General features: G+C 43.5%; 1 protein-coding gene and 1 pseudogene across 1 annotated transcript; both read left to right on the forward strand.

The window, feature by feature from the left end:
* The first annotated feature begins 9,828 nt into the window (after positions 1-9,828).
* On the forward strand, positions 9,829-10,701 carry LOC147889428 (molybdopterin synthase catalytic subunit-like). Its single transcript, XM_087391798.1, has one exon. It carries the CDS (start codon positions 9,922-9,924, stop codon positions 10,501-10,503), a length of 582 nt encoding a protein of 193 aa, XP_087247924.1. The 5' UTR covers positions 9,829-9,921; the 3' UTR covers positions 10,504-10,701.
* An 8,020-nt stretch (positions 10,702-18,721) lies between these two features.
* On the forward strand, positions 18,722-19,606 carry LOC147889429 (uncharacterized; annotated as a pseudogene).
* The last annotated feature ends 3,499 nt before the right edge of the window (positions 19,607-23,105 follow it).

Below are 23,105 nucleotides of genomic sequence, written 5' to 3' on the forward strand. Positions count from 1 at the left end.
GTACTTATCAGACTGGCATGCCACATTGTATGAAACTCAATACCACTAGCTAAATGCTTGTATCCTTGTATCACCATCAATATTTAATAAAATAAATCAAAAGTAAAATAAAAGAGAGATGGTCCCTGTATTGCTTCTTGAAAAACTTCCAGTCAATTTTGTCTACCCAGCTGGGTTTAGCCTTCCCCTTTGCGATGGAAGTATGCAAGGTTGACCTACGATGCTTCAAGACCCCATCCATGTACTCTCGCATGTAATCCTCATTGAACTCCCAATTTGGGGGGTAAGGGTGTTGTCTTTTCAATTCATCGATGACTGCCTACTTCTTTTGGTGATCCTGATACCACCAGTTAGTAGCAATGCCGCTCTTGAGGTGGTGGCTCATCAATTGCCTCGTGGTGGCTCATCAATCGCCTCATGGTGGCCATCACTATTGAGCCCTTTTTATTTTATATTATCTCTCCAGCAACCGTGATTTCATAAGATAGGTCCTCAGGTGGATAAGGAGGACTCATGGTATTGGCAGAGCCAGAGCGAGTGCCAGAGCGAGTGGTGTTGCTATAAGTGCTTACGGAACGAGTGGCAGTGCGAGTAGGAGAGAGCAACGGACCTGACTGGTCCTCGGTCTCATGACCAAGTGGAGACTTGTAGGGATGTGAGTGTGTTGACTCATCTACATCTCCCGAGTCAGCACAGCATAAGCGACCCTTCGTACTCTCCGTTCCCTTATGATGGGTATGCCCAGGTAATGACCCCTCAGTCAAAGGGGCTAGATGGGACAGCTAGACAATAGGTCCAGCCATCGGTGTAGGAGAGGGATTTGCTGAGGTCCTTTGGGATAGTAGAGAGAAGAATCTCGTTGCCTCCACATCGGTCATCTGTGTGACAAACTCGTCGGGACTCTCGACAAAGCCATGGGCTGCTAGCAAAGGAGTTTCCCGAGGGGTAGTCATAGTGCTAGGTCTGAGAGGAGTTAGTCCAGGAGTAGTCACAGGGGTAGTCCCTTAAGGTGTTGCCTGAGTGGAATCAAAGTCATCTGGAGAGTGGAGATCATGATGTCTCCTCTACGAGGATTTTCGTACTCGTCGAACGTGCGATGTGATCCCATGTCTAATTTGGGGAGATTAGACAAATGTAGACACAAACAAATAAAAAACAGAAAACAAGAGCGGGTAAGAAGCGGATAGACAATTAATTACTTAAGACAATTATGAAATTCAAACTCAAGAAATTATGAAAAGGCAATTAATCACTTTGTGAAAATTATGAAATGACATCAACGCATAAAGGATAAATATGAAAGGACAATGATTTACTTAAGACAATTATGAAAAGCCAATTTTTAAATGATAAATATTTATGATAGACAAGAGAGGGGAAAAGAGAAGGAAAAAAGAGATATGAAAATAAGAAAAGAGAGGAAAAAAGAGAGGGAAAAAGAGAATAAGCATAAGAGAAGGAAAAGCATATGCATAAGAGAAAAAGAGAGAAAGCATATGCATGTGCTTATGCATGAGCATATGCTCATGCATAAGCATAAGCATAGGCAAATGCATATGCATATGCTCATGCATAAGCATAAGCATAGGCAAATGCATATGCTTATGAAAAGAAGAGAAAAAGAGAGGGGAAAAGAGAAGGGAAAAGGATCGATGAAAATAAGAAAAGAGAGGAAAAAAGAGAGGGGAAAAGAAGAGAAGGAAGAGGGGAAAAGAGATTGAAAGATGGGAAAAAGAAGAGGGGAAAAGAGCATAAGCATAAAATAAGGAAAAGCGTATGCTTATGCTTATGCATAAGAGAAGGAAAAGCATAAGAGAAAGCATATGCTCATGCATAAGCATAAGCATAGGCAAATGCATATGCTTATGAAAAGAAGAGAAAAAGAGAGGAAAGAAGAGAGGGGAAAAGAGATTGAAAGAAGGAAAAAAGAAGAGGGGAAAAGAGCATAAACATAAGAGAAGGAAAAACATATGCATAAGAGAAAAAGAGAGAAAGCATATGCTTATGCTTATGCATGAGCATATGAGGGAAAGAGGGGGGAAAGAGGGAGGAAAAGAGGAAAAGAGGGGAATAAGAGGGAATAAGAGAAGAGAGGGAAAGAGAGGGTTCCTACGCCCATCACTGCAGCTAGCGCCTAAGGCGCTAGCTACAGGCCAATGCAAATAACGAAAATAACAGAAGGAAAAAAGAGGAAGCACTTTCTTACTTGGAAAAGTCCCGCTCAATGTTTCCTGGACTGGCCCTACAAAAGAGAGAAAACATACCATTTTTCAGATAAGAAGTTAGAGGAAGGAGGAGTTTGGAGAAGCAACTTTTAGCCTACAAACAAGGAGAAAGCACAAGCCTACAAACAAGGAGAAAGAGGAGGAAAGAAATACCAAAAAGAGAAGGGGTGAGTCTTCTTTCTTTCACCAAATCTCGTTTTTTGTCCTTAACCTCTGAAAATCAAGCATGAAAATTAGCACATAGGCTTAGCAATACAAGGAGAAACATGCTCCAACACTCACAAAATGAAATCTCACAAAAAATGAATCTACATTGCTTAAAGAGACACACCTTCTTGAAAAACTTCCTTTCACACAAGCAAAGAGGGAGAAGGGTAGAGAGGGAGCACAAATGTTGGGAGAGGGGCTGGGTAGGGGTGAGGAGTGTGGGGAATAGAGAGGAGGAAAGTGAGGTCGTCGAAGATAAGGTGGGAGGATTAATTTTTGCTTTTCCCACAATAAAGATGTGAAAGATGGCGTCGCGTGGGGTTTCGGGTTTTAGCCCCTACGTCGCTATATAGTGACACTAGTCAGTCGCTATATAGCAACGGTTATATCCTAAAGGCATTGCTATATGGCGACGGAACAGGGCAAAGTGTCGCTATATAGCGACAGTTCAGGGCACTTATTGTGAGAAGAGAGAAAAGGGGCTCATGGGTGCAGCATGGGTGGCTATTTTTTTGTGATTTTGGAGGTGTGCAGATGGAAGGGACGAGTGGAATCTTGTCAGATGATGCGCCAATGCCCAGGAGCACAGAGTGGCTTATGGAGAGGTTGTATTATCATTGCACTCATTGTAAGCGAGAAGTACAACATCAATGCCGTATTGTCATGTGCCACTTGCGAATGTATGGGGAGCCCAAACTAGTACTTCCTCGACCCGCAAGTTGTTTCTTGTGTCTTGATCGGGCTTTTCATCTTTCATGTCTTGCAAGCTTTGTCTACTTCTCTTACAAGCCATAGCGAGCTGAATGTTACCATTGACGCCATGGCCATGATTAGTACAAAATACTTACACGAAAGAAGACATTGACAAACTAAAGTCTGCACAAGGTCACATCGAGGTGCATGTCAGTTGCAAGGCAAGGGCAAGTTGAAGGTACTTAATCTTCCAAGATTTGATGGGTGGGAGGTGTGAAAATTCAAACTTTGTGAGAGTAGCAAAATTTTCAGCCGTCGGTTTTTCCCCCTCCGCCGATACACGTCAACAAAATTGGATATCCCAAACAAGTGCAATGCAGCCTCAAATGCTTTAAAACACAAATAGGCCAAAGGGCATGCTATATATTATAAAATGCAATGACCTTTGGCATGCTTATGAGCCATATAGCAAGCAAGTGCATGGAAAAATAAACAATTCAAAATTATAAATAGCGTTGGATTTGTTAAAAGATCTTTGCACATGCACAAATTGCACATTTTCAACTTCTTCCATTTTAGGGTGAATCTAGATACCAATACCAGCAACTATCAATGTTTCAAGACCACCATGCAGTAGTCCCACTAGTTTGGATTCCAAAATTGCAATCGTTTTTTGTTTTCAAGAAATCAAAAAAAGGGTATGGAGCGTGCCCTCAAATGGGTGTGCATCACTTTAGCACAACATTGGAGGCCCATTTATCCATGCCTAATATTCTCATTTAGGTGTGTCCTTAGGTTGAGGAGAAGCTCATGCAGTGTACTGTTGAATGATTACTTGGTTGTATGTATATACAAAACAAAATTTTGATGTTTTTGAATAAATTGTTTTATCCTTTAGTCTTCAAGCTGCATGCTTCACATGCAACATAGTACTTGTAATGTTTTAACGGTCTCATTCCAAATACTTATTCCATATTTTTTTGGTCTCATGTTCAAGTTTGGAAGGTGTACTACAACTTGAAGAAAAAGTTTACCGAATTCCATTGAGCAATGCATAAGTTATGGGTCATGCAAGATACCTATATACAGAAAATTCCCTGAACCTCACCAAAAATGGATACACCCAAGCAAACAGTGACCCATTATATCACGCGGTGTATTGGTACACTATGTGGTATTATACCTTACCGCATGGCATTATCTTGGTATACCACTATGTATATTGATTTACCGTGCGGTAACCTGCTATAGTTGGTCCCAGTTGAAATTCGCTACTGGACCGTATTAAAACGCCCCTTGGGTTATTTAAAAACAATCAAAACATTTTAAAATGAACTTTTTAATAAAGAGCATGGATGATTTTTTCAACTTAGTTTTGTCAAGAAGCTAAATTTGTATATTGGCATCAAAAGTTTGTATGCCCTAATAAAAATTAAAAGTTTAAAACATTCACCAGGATTTGAAACTTTTATACAAAAAAATTTAAAGTTTCGCTAGGATTTACACTTTTTCCTTCAAAATTCAAAAGAAAATAAATAAAAAAGTACTACATTCTACCAATATTGTGAAACTAAAAAAATGAGCTTGAAAATTTTTGCCAAGATTTTATATTAATATATAAGCATAGTTTCAATAAAAACATCCCTGGTAAAGAGATTTGATATGATGTTATATTGAATGAGAATTAAGTCAATATACCATCGTAAACAAAATTAATAAGAATTAAAAACAAAATGAATATAGATTCAATACACCATTAAAAAAAACCTTTAATAGAATTCTTGCAAATTGATTACACATGCCAAAAAAATGGTTTAATATTATATGTCAAGTTGTATAAAATATTTTTTTGTCCTTATCATTTAGGATCAAGAGAGTACGTTGCTCTGATGCCAAGCATGCCATACATCTCGCGTGCCAAGAGCTTTGCACACCACACATACACTTCTCACTTTTAGAGTATTCACGAGGCAAGCAAGGTGAAAGCGATGATCACAAGGGAGAGCATAATAACATGTGGCCCTATCAAAGTGATCTTGGCAGATTAGACAACATGGACCATCCATGATGAGGTGTAATTACACAGGTATTATGGACGGTTTGTGCATGGCGAGGCCAACAAAATCATGGTTGACTGTGCCGAGACTATGCCTCCTTGTTTGATATGTTGCAAGGTAGTTTATGCATCACGCGCCTGTTGGGAATAATAAACTTCTATCAGGCACATCTCCATGTATGCATTGTTGATATCAAGCCTCTATCCAGATTGAGATAACAGTGCATGCAATCGATGATTGTCACTTATCAACTGCTCATTCTCTTACAACACCCACTAATGCTCCATAACTACATTTGCATAGTCTCGGGAGAAAATATGATGTCTCGCTCAGCGCGTGCTCCCTGTTGTCCCTCTCGAGCGTCCTCTTTGATGGCCATGAAAAGATCCTCAGTTATCATTGATGCTACACGTCCAGTGAGGTCACATAAAAACTTGTCAATTGATGTTGGGCTCGAATTGTTTCAAAAAATTAGAAGCAACAAATAGTTAAAAAGATATTTAAATATTATAGTCACTTGACATTGGACTATCGACATGTGCAAGAGGTTTTCCTACCACGATTCTAGCGCTTGTCACTCGTGTTTGCTCACAAAATTGAGCACTTGAGGCAAAGTCCACTTCATAGCCAAGCACAAACTTTGTGTATAGCATCTTTGCAAAGTATAGGGGAATATACCCACACGATCTTTCTTTGCAAATATCCCAAATCTTGGTTGCATTCTCTTTGATGGCTTGGTTACGACAGCGCCCAATGGGCCATCATCTGTGGTCAATGGAGGTTGAGCTCATATCCCATATAGCTATAACATCCTCATTTGAGATGAGGGTCTTTACTTGTGCATACTTCAAGCCTTCAGGGTTATGGAAAGGACTAACGGAAATTGCCTCAAATTGTCTGGTCTCTCCGCGTAAGTTGTGTGGTGGTGTCAGCCATGTCCATCATGAACTTCATCACTTGACTAGAGTAGGTGTGTGTGTCTTGTGCATGGTACTTGGCCTATGTGGATGGTTGAGAGGGTGAGTCTTGAGACGATGATGCCATCGTTGTGATTCTACTTGCTGCCCCTTTCTCCTTTTGGTTTTTTCTTTGAATGGCAACGTGGGATTCTTTCCATTCTATGAGCCACCTATCCAGCTTTGTCCTTGCTTCGTCTGTTAAGGGCTCTGACGGCTTTACCATTCCCATTGCGCAACTATAGAAGTTCAATACAACCTCTTTCTCCTCTACCCACTCCACCTCTCCACGACTATCTAGTTGCATTCAAATTGAGTATATATGCACTCTTGCATTTCATCTTGGTATGAGGAATCTCTCTTATTTGCTCCTCACTTAGTCTTATAATATGCCAGATGCACACCCTGTGGACAAGGTGTTGCAACTCGATTCTCCACATGTCTCTCGCTCTCTTTGAAGGGGTGGCTGCCATGAGTAAAGCATAGCTATAGACCTAATCCACACAACAATCATTATGTAAGTACTCGATCGGTTTTGCTACCATGACGATGTGTACATACAAAAACCAATGCAAAATCAATTAACTAATTCACACAACAATCATAATGCATTACGTTAGCACTCGACAATCATGACAAAAACAAAAGTGAAAGAAATTATGTAATCGACACAATAATTCTTACAATGGTACAATGACAGTGAAAATCAAATTGTACATACAAACTCATAGAACACGTGCATCACAATTTCTTTAAAAACAAAATTGAAATCTGCAAACACCTGCTAACATGAACTCCTAATAGATAATTATAGCATGGACCCTACAAGTAATAGCACAGATCATACAAGCGATCAAGGTGAATGCAAAATGTAGGTAAGCCGTAGTTGGTCCAAGAAACCCATATAGGCTATAAAAGATGAAACATGAAAACATATAATAGCAATCACAATTCATAGAACCAAGATGATCTAGATGAGCGATTGTGTGATCACACATCTAGTTGGAAAGGTCACCCTCGAGATGAATCCAGCCGGCCGAAGTGAGCTATCATCCAGACAATAACCGGCTCTATTAACATCTATATACAATATATGTATATATGATACTAGACCAAAGCAAGGTGAATCCAGTCGGTTGAAGTGAACCATCACCCAGCTTTGATCATGATAATACCTAATAGAATGTCACTCGGGGCGAGATGAATCCAACTGGCCGACGCGAGTCATCATCCGGTCCTAAGTGATAGACATCATACATGCACACACACACAAGCAAGCAAACATAGACATAACACATATTCCTCTCTCGCTTGCTCTCTCTCTTTCCCTCTCCCAGCTAGGGGGCGAGGTGAATTCGATCAGGTAAAGTGAGCCATCACCCGGCCCTAAATGAAAAAACAAACAGGGCCAAAAGCTCACTAGAAGGGAATTGTGGGAAACTGTGGGAAACTACGGGGAACTGTCAAGAGCAAAGGGAAGTCAGCAAAAACGGTAAAAAATGACGGGACCTCAGGCTTTTATAGGCCCCGCTTGAATAATCGACCGGTGTGACGCTACACTGGCCATGTTTAAGAAGGTTCTCTTACCTTAGTATTTTCCTTGAAACTTGCCTACAAAGAAATTTACTAGTATTAAACATTTTAAATTTTATTTTGAAGAAATTCACGTTAAAATTAACAAAAAGTAAGAGAATGCATTTCAATATTCATATCTAAATCTTTGTCCCCTCTTTGTCAAACCAAAAGAAGGTTATATTTTTTAATTCAAAATAGACATCAAAAGTGAGGATTCCTTTATGCTCACTATACTTTAGTATGTAGATAGATAAGATACACCAAGACTTGTTCAAACTAAAAAGAAAAAGAATAGGATTATACCAAACTAAATCAAAGAAGTGTGAAAGCAATCCAAATATCTATAAAGGTCAAAATATGGATGAAAGGAAGATATATTTTCATGCTCTAGTAATTTGGACCTTGAAGATCAATCCTTCTTCCATGTTCTTTCAAGAAATCTCATTCAAATGTCTCATCCAAGGTAGAGGCATGTTGAATCATGGTTCCTTGTAGTCACATTGATTTTGCAACAAGCTCAAAGGAAAACCCCTAAAGGTCTTGTGAATATTGACTCAAAGACTTTAAAATAAAGAGGAAATCATAGATGAGAGAAGTAATGACATGATGGTGCATATATACTCTCAGAAAGAAAGTGGGTCATATCTTAAATTTTACTTTTTTGAAAGAATGAAGACGGAGAGGGAGGGAACTTGTAGCAAAGATGAAGAATGGCAAGATCATCATGGAAAAGTCCACCTAAACATGAGGATAGACAAAGAAATAATGTTCCCATGCAAAATAAAGAGTATTTTTGAAATTAGGGTTTTGGGGAGGAGGAGCTAAAAGGGCACCCAAAGTCTAGGGAGAAGGAAGGGGGGGGAATGGGAGATGGAAGGAAGGTAGTAGTTAGATGGGAGGGTTTGATTTTGAGAGATTTAGTTTAGGTATGATTGAGAATTGGGCCCTGCAAGTTTGATTACACTGCAAAAACATGATAAAGGGGTGAGGGCACAAGTGGAAGAGTTACATCAAATTTTAGTTTGGCATTTGATTTCAAAAACTTCTACAATTTTCCATTAGGAGGCTCTTGCTAAGATGCAACATCTCAATTTGAATGTGCAACTTTTGCTTTGATTTTTCATTGCTGGCCTCTTTTAGGTCCTTCTCTTGTCTTGAATTTGGTCATTTGTCATGACTCCCTCTTTTCTGTGGACATTTATCTTGGCTTCCTCAACCACATCCTCTACTTTCTACTTCTTCTCTAAGACTTTCTTCAACCTAGACTTTTGTCTACTTGGGAGGACTACTCTTGGACATGGCATATGACTATTCACATTGAAAGGGGCCTATAGAAAACTCAATAACTATCAATATGAGTGTCGATATAAACGTTGCGGACTATCACTACCTCTTGGACTTTTACGGACTATCACTACCCTCTTTGATTACCACCCTTGGACTACCACTATCTCTTTATTTACCATCCTTGGACTCTTGGACTATCACGACCTTCACCCTTAGACTCTTGAACTTTTATGGACTCATGAACTGCACAAGCTGTACTCTTCGACCTCAGACTACCACAGGCTCTTGGACTATCACCACTCTTAAACTACCATGACCTCTTAGACTTATGCCATGTGCTACCCTTGGACTCTTAGACTATTACTACCTTGTGGATTAGCACCCTAGGACTCCATAAGCTCTTTGATAACCATAGAGATACCTTTTCGCAAAAAAAAAAAAACACAGAGATACACATGTGCATGCATTGGTGTATGCAACACACACTCGTGTGTAGTGGTCGTCCCAGTCACCAATGCCATACACACACACTTTTTATTGATTATATTACATGAGTAGCAACCTCAAAAGAAGGTGCTACAATTACATCAACTGAAAATTTCAGTATATGCCAAAAAGACCTCATAATCTATGGAGTGGGTTTGCAAGCAATCAAAGAAAGATTGCCGGAGAGAACGCTAGAAAAACACACACACACACACACACACACACACTTGTATACATGCCACAAATGCCGTTCTAGTCGTGTGGCTCTCGGTAAAAAACTAAGAAACACACATATGCATAGGTGTGTGCAACACACAGACACACGTGGATACGTGCCACAAAAACACTCTAATGGCCCTCAAAGGAAGGAAACACAACACAGGACGTTCAAAAACCAAGAGCGAATAATTGCAACAGAAATTGAACTTTTCGCTCATGACGCAGAGCGAAGGACTCGATCTTGTGGAAATCTCTGATGGGTCGCTCGATCTAAGCAAGTACATCAATGCTGTTAGAAATCCAGGAGCCGGGGCTATCGCAACATTTGCAGGAACTACCAGAGATGTCTTCGAGAATCGGCATGTTGTACAGCTCGAATATGAGGCTTACATTCCCATGGCAGCCCGCCAGATCAAGGCCATTTGCCGAGCTGCCCGAGGTCGCTGGTCATTGATTGCGCTTGCCGTAGCGCATCGAATTGGCGTTGTGCCCATCGGAGAGGAGAGTGTTTTCATCGCAGCTTCATCTGTACACAGGAAAGACGCTCTGGAAGCCTGCCATTTTGTGATCCACGAGATAAAGGCCTCAGTACCTATCTGGAAAAAAGAAATTTACTCAGATGGTGAAGTTTGGAAAGAAAACAAAGAGTTTTTTGTTAGAAACTTTGCTGAGACCGAGCCGATTAATAATACGGAGCACCCACAACAAATTGACGGCCAAGCCGTGCGTAAAAAAGCTTGTTGTCATGGAAGAGGCAAAGCCGACCAAGATTCTTCAGATGCGATGGGTGGCACTTAGTTGAAGAAGTTTGGCTAGTGGCAGGTGCTTTTTAACTCTAGCTGGGTTCCTGAGATTAAACTTTAACACGTGATGTTCGCACGTTGTCCTCTAGTATCAAGTTCATGTTATTTGATCGTCGATAAACTCTACGGACACAACATAAAACTCACGGTACAGACACTGGGACTTCCAAAACCGTATGTTGCTGACTGATGAAATACTGATACGGGTGATCTTTTAATAATGCGCAAATGCCTTAAACAAGGTATGAATAGACGGTCCGGTTCTGCGAAGTCTGCAAATTTAAAATGGGGTAGATCATCACGAGAAGGAGAATCCAAGTAGAACTAACCAACCACCTTACAAAAGAATGTCAGAGGTCTGAAATCGGGTGTGGGGAATATACTTGATCTAGTTGACGTTTCCCTAGCAGCATTCTCATCTCCATCTGTCATGTACCATCGGCCAATTTTTTTACTCTAGCCAGTGTTAAGAGTCAGTTCCACCCGCATGTTATTCCGAGCTTCAAAGTGGGACGAATCAGCTGAAACCACCCTGGCATCCCAATAGACTTGTGCACCATAAGGCAACAAAGAAAGAAGAAAGGCAAATGCCCAGCCGACTCCTCTATACAGACCTTTTATCTACACTCCTTTAACAACCTGCATCCTGTTTTTATCCTTCATTCCATTGTTCATGATAGCATTGATGAAGAGGAGATACTTGCAGAGTTTCGGAACAAATACATCAAATAATTCCTTGGTGTCACCTGTCTTGGTGATGAAAGAACATTGCCAACAATTCCCTCCCTTGGCATCTGGAGTTGTCACTAAATGTGACTGACAACCTAGGATCCAATGGTTTTCTGATGGAGCTGTAACACTGCCTTTATTGGTTGTGGCACTATTGTCAACATAACACAGATCTTTTGCTTTAGAGGGCATATTTTCAATGATGGGTTCTTCCCAATGACGAGGAACACGTTACAACTTACCAATGACTACGTTGCTGCAACTTTCGGTCTCCTTGCCATCCTTCTTGTCAGCTGCTTTCTTGTGTTCTCCTTGGTATAGTGCACCATGATGCAGTAGAAACACTTGCTTCTTCGTTTTGAATCTTAAGACCCTTTATTCCTTCTTATGTGGAGATCCTTGCTTCCTTTTGTCTTTGACCTTTGCGTGGGCATTGAAAGCCTTGTCAATTGCTGCTAGGCCATCATAGTATATCTTCATCCATAGTTCTTCTTTTGCGATTATGACTCCAAGCTCCTCAGACATGACTGGGCTGGTCCTTTGACCTATCAGTTTTGGCACAAAGTGTTGGTAACTGTGGGGTAGCTTGCTTAGAAAAAGCCTTGCCGTATTCTTGTGTCCAGGTTCTCTCCCACTGAAGCTACCTGGTCCCAAATTACCTTACTCTTGTTGAGGAACTCCTCGATCCCTTCAACCTCTTCCAGCTTCAGCCCATAGAGTTGGTTCTGGAGATTCAGTATCCTCGTGGAGCTATCTGTCTTTGAAAATAGTCAAAAGGCATGAGCACTGTCCGCCAAATGGCTTAGCAGAATCATATTGTCTTTTGTGGTCTGGATCAAGATTGGCAATGCTTCTGTGCCCTGCCCTTCCCATTGCTGCAAAAGTGCTCCATCTGGTGGTAATGTTGCGGCATTCGTCCCCCTTGTCTGGGGTTTCTAAAGGCTAAAGGAAAGTCTGTCACCTTCCAAAGGTTACAAACTGTGATGTCTGCCTTGCTGAAAATAGAAGAGATAAGAACTGAGAATTTGCTGCAAACTAAAGGTGCCTTGTTTGTTTGTTTAAATATTAGGGTCACCTCCCACTTTTGATGCACTAGACGAGGAGGACATGGGGGAGGACGACGTACAGTGTATGTCAGGGCCTAGAGGTTTGTTTAGGCTGCCATGTGGGTAGCAGATTGGCTGCCACATGTGCAGAACATAGATATTCTTGTTCAAATAGATTTATGGCAGCCCATGAGGCCACCAAGGTCAGTATGGAGGGCTGCCAGGAAGCCCACTGTATTGGCAGCGTTTGGGACTGTATTGTCTAGTCAAGAGCCTATGGGAAGGTCAAATGATTGGGACATGGCAACAAACCGGTACAGCAGGTAGGGCGTAGCATCTTGTAGAGCTTTTCTTCCTCTTCATTTCAGTTTAGAAAGCTCTCTATTCCGGTTTATGGAGCTCAAGATGTTCTCTTTTGAGTGATATTCTTCCTTATGGAAAAATTTTGAGGCTTTGTTTGTAGATTTTCTAAAGTTCTACGTTTTGGGAGCGATTTTTGATGTTCTAAGATTCTAGGTTGGTTCTATGTGAAAAAGAGAGAGAACTTCTCTCCAGTGGTTTTGACAAAAAAAAGCTGTTTTTCTTGAAAATAAAATTTTTGCAGGCTTTTTCTGTGAAATGATGCGAATTTGAGAAAACCGACGATAGTTTTGCTGACAGGGCGGTTTTTCAAGATAACAACTGATTTTGGAGGTGGTTTTTGCCAAGGGGTACCGTGCTGTATTAAGGTCAGGGACAGCAAATCTGAAGCAAAACAGAGGCACACAAGAGACCGCATAAATGGCTCACTCTGAGACAAAATAGCTAGAAGCAACCTGACTGTCTGCCAGCAGCCATCAATAAGGGAAAGTAAAGGAGGGAAGAAGGGAATATGGAAGGCAGCAAGACGAGAGCTTTGCAGACACGACATGTGGGCAAAATCGTGATCGAGCGTTTATAAGAGAAGAATCAAAGTTATCGATCAGCCAGATTGTAATGTGAAACAAGACCCATAACATGCAAGGGCGACGTGCATGGGCAGTGTCTTTATGTTAGCTTTAGCAAGTGCCAGTCTCACGAGGACGTGAAAAGTAATGTAAAGTATCTTTGTAACTCAACCTACGCTTAACCCAAGGTTAACCATGGTTAAGTGTTGTAATGGTTTGGCCGTGAGGGACTGGCTAGAGGAAGTGCACACTTCCTAGAAGTTCCTAAGGGCAAAGTCTAGGTGCACCACTAGGTCCTAGGGGCAAGGCAAAGGCTTTAAAAGAGGGGTCTAAAAGTTGGGCCCAAGGACAACCAACGTTGTCCTTGGTATGGGGGTTAGGACTTTAATGAAGGGGCAAATGGCAAGGAGGAGATGCCATTTGTCATGCATGTGTATGCATGCCCTTCCCCCACCTTCCATCTCTCTCCCCTCACTCTCCCAGAGGTGTTGGACGTTTTTAGTTGTTCTTGTGCAGTTTTTGAGCTGTTTGAGCTGTTTCAAGCCTGTTTTCAGCCGTTTTCAGCCGTTTTCAGCCGTTTTAACTCTGTTTTGACTGTTCCAAGGCTAGTACGCACTTCCAGGAAGTGCTAGAAGTCATTTCTGAACTTTCTGAAAATTTCTGTACGGACGTCCGTACGGACGTGTTCAGCTGCCTCCAGTAGGTGCTTGGGGTTGTCTTTTGCTGTGCTGGACCTTTGTGCACATGTTTTTGGCTGCGTGGTGGCTTCTAGAGCTGTTTTGGACCAGTACAGGCTGCAGGAGGAACTTTCCCTGCTGCTTTTGGCACCCTCTCTTAAGAGGACTCAGGCACAGATCTCGAGGCAGTCATTTCGGGGCAGATCTGTGGACCATCTTTCCTCTACAGCTCTTTCTTGTTCACCCTCTGCTCTCTACCTTCATTTCTCTCTTCTCCTGATTGCTGGAAGACACCTGCACCCTGCGGGGAGCCTAGACAGAGGATAGGTGCGAGAAAGGAGCTCGCCCCTCTGCTACAGACAGCGGGAGTTGGTTCCAGGTTTGGTTTTTCCTTGTTCTTTCTTGCTTTGCAGCTTTTTGCAGTGCATGCGTGTTGTGTGCAGTCCTTTCAGGACTCCAACAGGCTCTAGGAAGCACCCAAAGGCAAGGGTGATCCTGTGGAAGGCCCAAGGACAGTGTGGATGCATGTGATAGCCTTGAGGCTGCCTTGCGCTCAGTTTGCCAGTGGTTTGGATGCCTGAATGCCTTAAGTTGTGTCAGATCAGAAATGAATGCCTGAGTATGCCTTGCCAGTGGGAATTCTAGGGATTAGATGTCTTGAAGACAAGTAGAGGATTTGCAGAGAGGAACAATGCAGGGTTGAACCCTTGTTGTAAAGCATTTCCATTCAGAAGCATTAAATAAATACCATAAGGGGCGCCAAGGCATTTGGGGCCAGTGGGTGCATTGTGTACTATTTTCATTGAGCAGGGGCATTCTAGCCTCACCTTTGTTGTTGTTGAAGCTTGTTTCTAAGTTGTGCTAAGTGATTGAAGTGACTGAAGCTTGTATTGTGGCTATTTATGAAGTTTATGACTGAGTAGAAGATCACTGCCCTTTTGTTTATCGAAGGCCGGTTGCAGTGGTTCCGTTGCCGGGACCGTCACCATCTTCCTACAGAGGTGAGCCTGGTAGTGTTGGGTGAAGGACACCTTCAGTGCAATTGTTGATATAGCCATCAATCTTAGCAAGCATGTCACACCGTGAGAGGTCATTGACCATTTCAGAGTAGGAGGGGCAGGACGAAGACAAAGCATCAGAGAGCTTTGAAGAGGAGCACAGTACCAGTGGGGGTGATGACCAGCAGGACAATGGGGCTCATCCGGTCTCTCCTGAGCATGCCACGGAGGACTCACAGGATGAGGTAGATGAGGCAGAGGAGCTTGATCCCAATGTACTTTTTCAGCTACAAATGCAAAGTGTAGCGGGAGCCCTGTCGCAGTTGCAACATGCTGTCACAGAGATTATGCAAGCTCCTCCCCCTATGGTTGCTTCCCATGGAAGCAAAAAGTCATCTTAGAAGAAACAAAAGATAAGAAGACTCCTAGGCATGTTTCTTTCGGTGGACAGCCGTCAGAGATGCCCTCGATCACCCCTGTAGCGGGTAATGCCAATAACTTTCATTCAGTCAATCAGGGACAGTAAGCCCTTCCTCAGCCCACGATGCATCCAGGATATTTCGGAGGGGGATAAGTTTTTCAGGCAATGGTGGCACCATCCACAGAGGCACTCGGAATGCCAGGTAGCTTTATGGGCAGCACGCAGCCAGGAATGCAGAATTTCCAGCAACCTATGAAGGGTGAAATGCCCCCTGCAAATGCCAATATGATGTACTCAAACATTGGGATGCAGCTTGGAATGCAGACATGAATGTCTGGGACAATGGGCAATACTTGGAATCTGCCACAGATGCAGGGAGTGGGACCTGGAATGCCAAACCCCACCATGGGTACGGTTGGAATGGCTCAGAATGCGGGAGCAGTGATGCCCCCACTGTTTTTACAGCCCCTCGTTTATGACAATCTCACCCCTAAAGGCAAATTGAAAGATTACAAGGAGGGAGGGGCAACTATCAAGTTTGAGACTTTCAATGGGATGCAGGACATATTGAAGGCTTTGACATTCGTGCAATAGTTTGATGTTGCCTACTCAGGTGGACACTTCACAGAATCCTCCAAAGTCTGAAAGGCAGCCACCTTTTTGAAGGGCAATGCGCTCCAATGGTGGACCAACCTCCTTTTGCAAGGCAGAGCACCTACCACTTGGGTTGAATTCAAGCAGGTCTTCTGAGCAGCATGGCTCACTACCACTTTTGAGGTGGATATCATGACCGCTTGGTACAGGTTGGATGCTGCAAATTGCAGAAATTTGGAGGACAACAATAAGAAGTTTTGGGAAGCCCTACTGCCAGTGAATTAAGGAGATTCAGGACTACTGCACGAAGACAAGGGTTTCCAACATGTCTCAGTTGGTTGAGAATGCCACTACAGCTTATGCACTAATGCAAGGGAAAGTTTCTGGGTTCAAAGGAAGCTCATAGGAGACATCAAGGTCAAAGGGCAGCAAGACGGAATCCCCTAAGAAGTTCAGAAAGTTTTCGCAGCCCATGAAGGCAAAGTTTGTTGGAAGATAGAGGCGAGTACTGACCCGCATGTCTGATGAGGAAAAACAAATTCCAACAAGTGTTATATTTGCAAGGAGGAAGGCCACAGGGCTTTTGAATGCCCACATAAGAAGCAGAAGTTCCCTCCTTCTGAGCAGGGTGAGCACAAAGAGGAAAAGAGGACTGATCAGAAGAATAAAAAGCCCAAGCCCATTGTTGGTCTTTTGCCAGACTTGATTGGGGCTGTTCAGAATACAGATGCTACAGAGTTATGCCGGGCATGGGGCAAGATAAGAGACCAGACAGCTCTGATGTTTTTCGATCCGGGAGCCAAGGCCAATTTCATCTCTCCAGAGCTGGCTGGAAAGTTAGGAATAAGGGCAGAAGAGATGGATCCTTTGTGTGATGCAGATATGGCTTGTCCGGGACTCAGCCAGTCAGTTACTCTGGTGATAGGCAAGTTGCGGATGCATATTCAGAGCTACGTGGACACAGAAGAGTTCTATATTATGCCGTTGAATGGTTGTGATGTGTTACTGGGGATACCTTGGCACTTTCGTGTTGGGGCTGTTTTGGATACAAAGAATAAAACAATCACAATCACTCACCGTGGCAAGACCCACGTTTTGGATGCTAAATTGATTGGAGAATCCATCCCTGTTGTATCTGCTTCTGCCATTGGCAACATAATGAAAAAGCATCTTTCAGCGTACTTAGTGTTTGCATCTGAAAAGAAGTCAGTAGAAGAAGAGTCTCATTTTTCTAAGCTGGAAAAACAGCGGACAGATTTTCTTTTTCAGTTTAGGGACTGTTTTTTTGACTCACTTCCACAGGAGTTGCCCCTTGAAAGGCCAGAAGACCACACGATAGATATAATCCCTGGTAGCAGTCCTCCTAACCGACCTCCTTACAGGGTCAGTGCAGCCCAGCAAGAGGAAATTATGAACCAGGTCAAGGATCTGCTGGAGAAGGGGCTGATTCAGCCCAGCTCTTCACCATACTGCTCACCCATGCTCTTGGTCCAGAAGAAGGATGGATCCTGGCGGATGTGCATTGACTATAGGGCCCTCAATAAGATTACCGTTAAGAATAGATTCCCTATACCTTGGATAGATGATATTTTGGATAGGTTACAGGGGTCTGGAATGTTCAGCCGCATTGATCGGAAGAGTGGTTATCACCAGATCAGAATTCAGCCAGAGGATGTTCACAAAACAGCATTTCGTACCACATTTGGTTTGTACGAGTTTCTTGTCATGCCATTTGGGTTAACTAATGCACCTGCCACCTTCAACAGAATGATGGACAAGATTTTTTGAAGGAGCGACTCTGTTGAGATCCTGTGATTATTTTGCCAGATCTTCGCAAACCCTTTGCTGTCCAAGCAGATGTATGTGGGAACAGCGTAGGAGGGGTACTTATGCAGGATGGAAGAGTCGTGGCATACGAGAGTAGAGTGCTCCAGGATGCTGAAATGAATTTCGGCATCTATGAGAAAGAGATGTTGGCTGTCATACATGCTCTTTCGACCTGGAAGCATTATCTTTTGGGTGCTGATTTTCATGTTCAGACCGATCATCAATCACTGCGGCACTTTCTCACTCAGAGAAAGTTGTCTGAGAAGCATATGAGGTGGGCAAATTTTCTTTCTATGTTTCATTTTCAGATTGTGCATGTGCCTGGGAAGAAGAATGTGATGCACTCTCACACAAGCCCACTCCAGATGCAGTGTCTGTTAAGCCACAAGTTTCAGCAGTGATCATTGCATATCATGATGAGCTTGATGCCATGAAGGATCAATATGCCAATGATGCTGATTTTTCACGGATTTATGATCAGTTGGTTGATGGACAGAGGCATGAGCACTATACTCTCAAAGACAGATTTCTGATGATGCATGGCAGATTGTGTGTCACGAAACAGTTGAGGCCCAAAGTGTTGACAGAGAGTGATGTCGAGGCATATGTCAGGACATGCATCACCTGCCAAAAGGTGAAATATGACAGGCAGAAGCCGGTTGGACTGCTGCAGCCTCTGCCTATTCCCGATTGACCTTGGCAGAGCATTGCCATGGATTTTATCTTTGATCTTCCTCGTACACCATCTGGACATGATGGGATATGGACCATTATTTGTAGATTCAGCAAGCAGGCCCACTTCATTCCTGTCAGAAAGAAAATTACAGTAGACCAAATGGTGAGACTCTTTATGTCTCATGTGTTTAAACATCACGGGATGCCTCAATCAATTGTCAGTGATAGAGACCCGCGGATGACAAGTCTTTTTTGAAGAGGTATCTTTGAGAATATGTGTACCACGCTGAATTTCTCATCCTCTTTCCATCCTGAATCTCATGGGCAGTCCGAAGAAGCCAATTCCACTACCCTTACACTCATCCACGGGGAAAGCCCCCTTTGAAATTGTGGCAGGAGAACGGAAGGTACCTCCCATTCTGCATACGAAAGAGAAGAATTTTGAAGTAGACAGATTTGTGGAAAGTTTGGATGTTGCTTACTAGAAGGTCAAAACAGCCCTCCAGAAAAGCCAAGAGAAGCACAAACGGGCAGCCGATAAGCATCTCCGCGAGTTACTCTTGAAAGAGGGCGATTGGGTGCTGCTGCGTTTTCAAAAAGCACGACTCAGGAAGATGAAAGGCAAGACGAAAGTGTACACAAAGCTGAAGATGCGGTATTATGGTCCTTTTCAGATTTTTGAATGCATTAATGATGTAGCTTACAGGCTGAAGCTACCTGCCACTTGGACCATACACAATGCCTTTCATGTGAGTTTATTGAAGCCTTTCCAGGGTGATGTGCCTACTGACGTGCTGCATGAGGATCAGCCCGAGGTGGAAGAGTTGGATGAAATCTTGGTTCCGGAACAGATTTTGGCACATATGGAAAGAAAAGTGAAAGGTAGAGTTTCCCGTCGCTACCTGGTGAAGTTCAAGAGTTATCCTGCACTGGATGCGAGGTGGATGGAGGAGGGTGACCTGGCAGACTCACCTCAGACTTTGCAGCTCTACCTCGACGCGTTTCAGCTTGCGCCAACTACGGTACAGGCTCTTATAGGTTCAGCAGAGCAGAGATCTGGAGCATTGCTTGGTGCTCAAGAGGAGGGTAGCACCTTCCCTTCCTTGATTCAGACTGCTCATATATCTGGAGATTGCTTGGTGGCACTGAATGTCTCACTTGAGATGCTGCTTGTTGACAGTATTTCTGCCGTGAGGTCTCCATGATGGGTGTTCGCGACACTCGACATAGAGGATGCATTGATGTATGGATGGACTCTCGAGCTCTCCTAGCCCATATTATCATTGCAGGTTGTATCTTAGAGACCATGTATATTCTGGTATGGGCTATTTTTGCCTATTTGTACTTTTTCAGCAGCAACCTAGGTAGTATGTCACGAGGACGTGAAAAGTGATGTAAAGTATCTTCGTAACTTAACCTACGCTCAACCCAAGGTTAACCATGGTTAAGTGTTGTAATGGTTTGGCCATGAGGGACTGGCTAGAGAAAGTGCACACTTCCTAGAAGTTCCTAAGGGCAAAGTCTAGGTGCACCACTAGGTCCTAGGGGCAAGGCAAAGGCTTTAAAAGAGGGGTCTAAAAGTTGGGCCCAAGGACAACCAACGTTGTCCTTGGTATGGGGGTTAGGACTTTAATGAAGGGGCAAATGGCAAGGAGGAGATGCCATTTGTCATGCATGTGTATGCATGCCCTTCCCCCACCTTCCATCTCTCTCCCCTCACTCTCCCAGAGGTGTTGGACGTTTTCAGTTGTTCTTGTGCAGTTTTTGAGCTGTTTCAGCTATTTGAAGCCCGTTTTAAGCCGTTTTAACTCCGTTTTGACTGTTTCAAGGCTAGTACGCACTTTCAGGAAATGCCAGAAGTCATTTCTGAACTTACTGAAAATTTCTGTACGGACTGTAGGGACGTCCGTATGGTTGTACAAACGTCCGCACAGACATGTTCAGCTACCTCCAGCAGGTGCTTGGGGTTGTCTTTTTGCTATGCTGGACCTTTGTGCACATGTTTTTGGCTGCGTGGTGGCTTCTGGAGCTGTTTTGGACCAGTGCATGTTGCATGAGGAACTTTCCCTGTTGCTTTTGGCACCCTCTCTTAGGAGGACTCAGGCACAGATCTCGAGGCAGTCATTTCGGGGCAGATATATGGACCATCTTTCCTCTATAGCTCTTTCTTGTTCACCCTCTGCTCTCTACCTTCATTTCTCTCTTCTTTTGATTGCTGGAAGACACCTGCATCCTGCGGGGAGCCTGGACAGAGGATAGGTGCGAGGAAGGAGCTCGCCCCTCTATCACAGACAGCAGGAGTTGGTTCCAAGTTTGGTTTTTCCTTGTTCTTTCTTTTTTTGCAGCTTTTTGCAGTGCATGCGTGTTGTGTGTAGTCCTTTCAGGACTCCAACAGGTTCTAGGAAGCACCCAAAGGCAAGGGTGTTCCTGCGGAAGGCCTAAGGATAGTGTGGATGCATGTGATAGCCTTGAGGCTGCCTTGAGATTAGTTTGCCAGTGGTTTGGATGCCTGAATGCCTCTAAGTTGTGTCAGATCAGAAGTGAATGCTTGAGTATGCCTTGCCAGTGGGAATTCTAGTGGTGTACTGGGATTAGATGCCTTGAAGACAAGTAGAGGATTTGCAAAGAGGAACAGTGCAGGGTTGAACCCTTGTTGTAAAGCATTTCCATTCAGAAGCATTAAATAAATACCATAAGGGGTGCCAAGGCATTTGGGGCTAGTGGGTGCACTGTGTACTATTTTCATTGAGCAGGGGCATTCTAGCCTCACCTTTGTTGTTGTTGAAGCTTGTTTCTAAGTTGTGCTAAGTGATTGAACCTTGCATTGTGGCTATTTATGAAGTTTATGACTGAGTAGAAGAAGATCACTGCCCTTTGGTTTATCGAAGGCCGGTTTCAGCCGGTAGCAAAACAGGTATGCTAGTTTGCAAAACCGGGAGCAAGTGACTGATGTAATTCTCAAGGGAGCTGATAGAGCTCAAAGCAAACTATAGTTCTATTGCAGGAATGAAGATACAACTATAAATCCTATCTTAGGACTAACTGTCCTAAGCATCCTAACCCTAGATAGGACTAGCAGTACTAATTGTACTAAAAGGACTAAATGTAGCCTACAAGGAAAATGTGGCAATAGGCTGTACATCACGAAAGTCAAGCTGTGCTGAGTGCCTTGTGTTGAAGGCTTACCTGCAAATGTGCATGATCAAAAAGTGGAATCTATCCATGCTAGAATATGATGCATTTGTGTCCCTTAAGACCTATGACGTATTGTATATCGGTACATACCCTTTGGCAATAAACAACTGAAGTAGGTTCTCTTTTGAGGCACGGATCTCATATGGAATCATGACTGAAATACCAAAAAATTGATCTAACTACTATGAATAGCTCCATGGTGGAGACTGTTTGGTGCTATGTGCTAGAGGCTTATCGTATACAGCTAAAAGTGTCTACCCAAAGAACACTGTGTGAGCTACCACTGTGAGCTTATGCTAAACCGTCAAGCTGCATGACCTCCTCTCAAAACAAACTGTTTTGTACAGCATGATCTAACTTGCATGGATGGGAGAGTACTTAGTAAATTTACGAGCCAAATCTTGTCTGCAGCACTCAGCTTCGTCCTTGCAGCTCCTGGGCCTCCTGGAGGGAGGTCCAATGTCTACTGAACTGCTGCTCCAATCTGCTCCTCAAGTGGCTCACTAAGTTGATGAATGATGAGCCCAAAGGCTCTCCTTTTATAGGGCCCATGGCCCTCCAAATCCTGGCCGACCCAGGCATGCCCAAACCAACAGACCTGCTGGTATATGGGGCCTGACTAGCCCTTGACCATCTTTTTGCTGGCCCGCCTGGCCACATGGCATCCAGCCACTGGCCCAGGCCATATGCAGCCCCAGTCACGGTCTATTCCTGGCCCTCCTGATTTCCTTTCAAACAGCCGCCTGCATGTCCATTGTGCTCCTCCTCTGTCCTGGACATTCCCCTGCTCTGGAACCTCTGCCCTAGCGCCCTGCAGCCTGCTGCTGCCTTTCATGCAGACCCGTACACAGATGCCTGCTGTTTGTACTGCTGATGCAGAGTTTCGTGTTGCTAATGTCACCACACTATCATTACTTGCAGATCTGCTCCGTACAGTCTTTGCCTGCCCGTAGCTATTCCATGGTGAGGCAGATGTCACTAAGAAAAGCTCTCCTATTGTGCTTTTGTCTCCTCTGAATCCTGATTGGAGTTGTTCTTCTTCTTTTGATCTGCCTTCTTCTTTCTACCTTCCTCTCCACAATGTTATGGCGTATCACAGTAGAAGCACTTCTTTTGTTGTTTTCTTTTATTCTTGTTCTCATAATCTGAAGTATCCCCGTCATTCTCAGATTTGACATCCTTCTTCTTGGGCTTGTCGAGGCTGGCTTGCGCTCACCTTTGCCCTTGTGCTTGGCATAAAAGGCATTGTCCTCTCATGATCCTCCATACCTAAGTTCTTGAGCTTCCTCCTGTAGAAGCAATGGTACCAGCTTCTCAAGCGTCACTGGCACCTCCCTCTGCCTTGCTATCATTGTCGTGATGAATGCCAAGCAGAAGCCTAGCCATCCTTGCCAAATCCGTCGCTTGTCCAACTGCTAAGTGCTTCTTTGTGATGTGGTCCTGTACTGTGTCCCCTTCATCCATGCTCATGCGGTAGAGCTCTGTCTCAAGGTTGAAAATCCTCGCATC

This window comes from Dipteris shenzhenensis, chromosome 20, assembly GCF_047967505.1.
Source record: "Dipteris shenzhenensis isolate YYH24624 ecotype China chromosome 20, Dip_SZ_1.0, whole genome shotgun sequence".
Classification (NCBI taxonomy): Eukaryota; Viridiplantae; Streptophyta; class Polypodiopsida; order Gleicheniales; family Dipteridaceae; genus Dipteris; species Dipteris shenzhenensis.

Coding starts and splice junctions, on each gene's coding strand:
- LOC147889428 (XM_087391798.1), top strand. CDS start 9,922: ATGACGCAGAGCGAAGGACTCGATCTTGTGGAAATCTCTGATGGGTCG.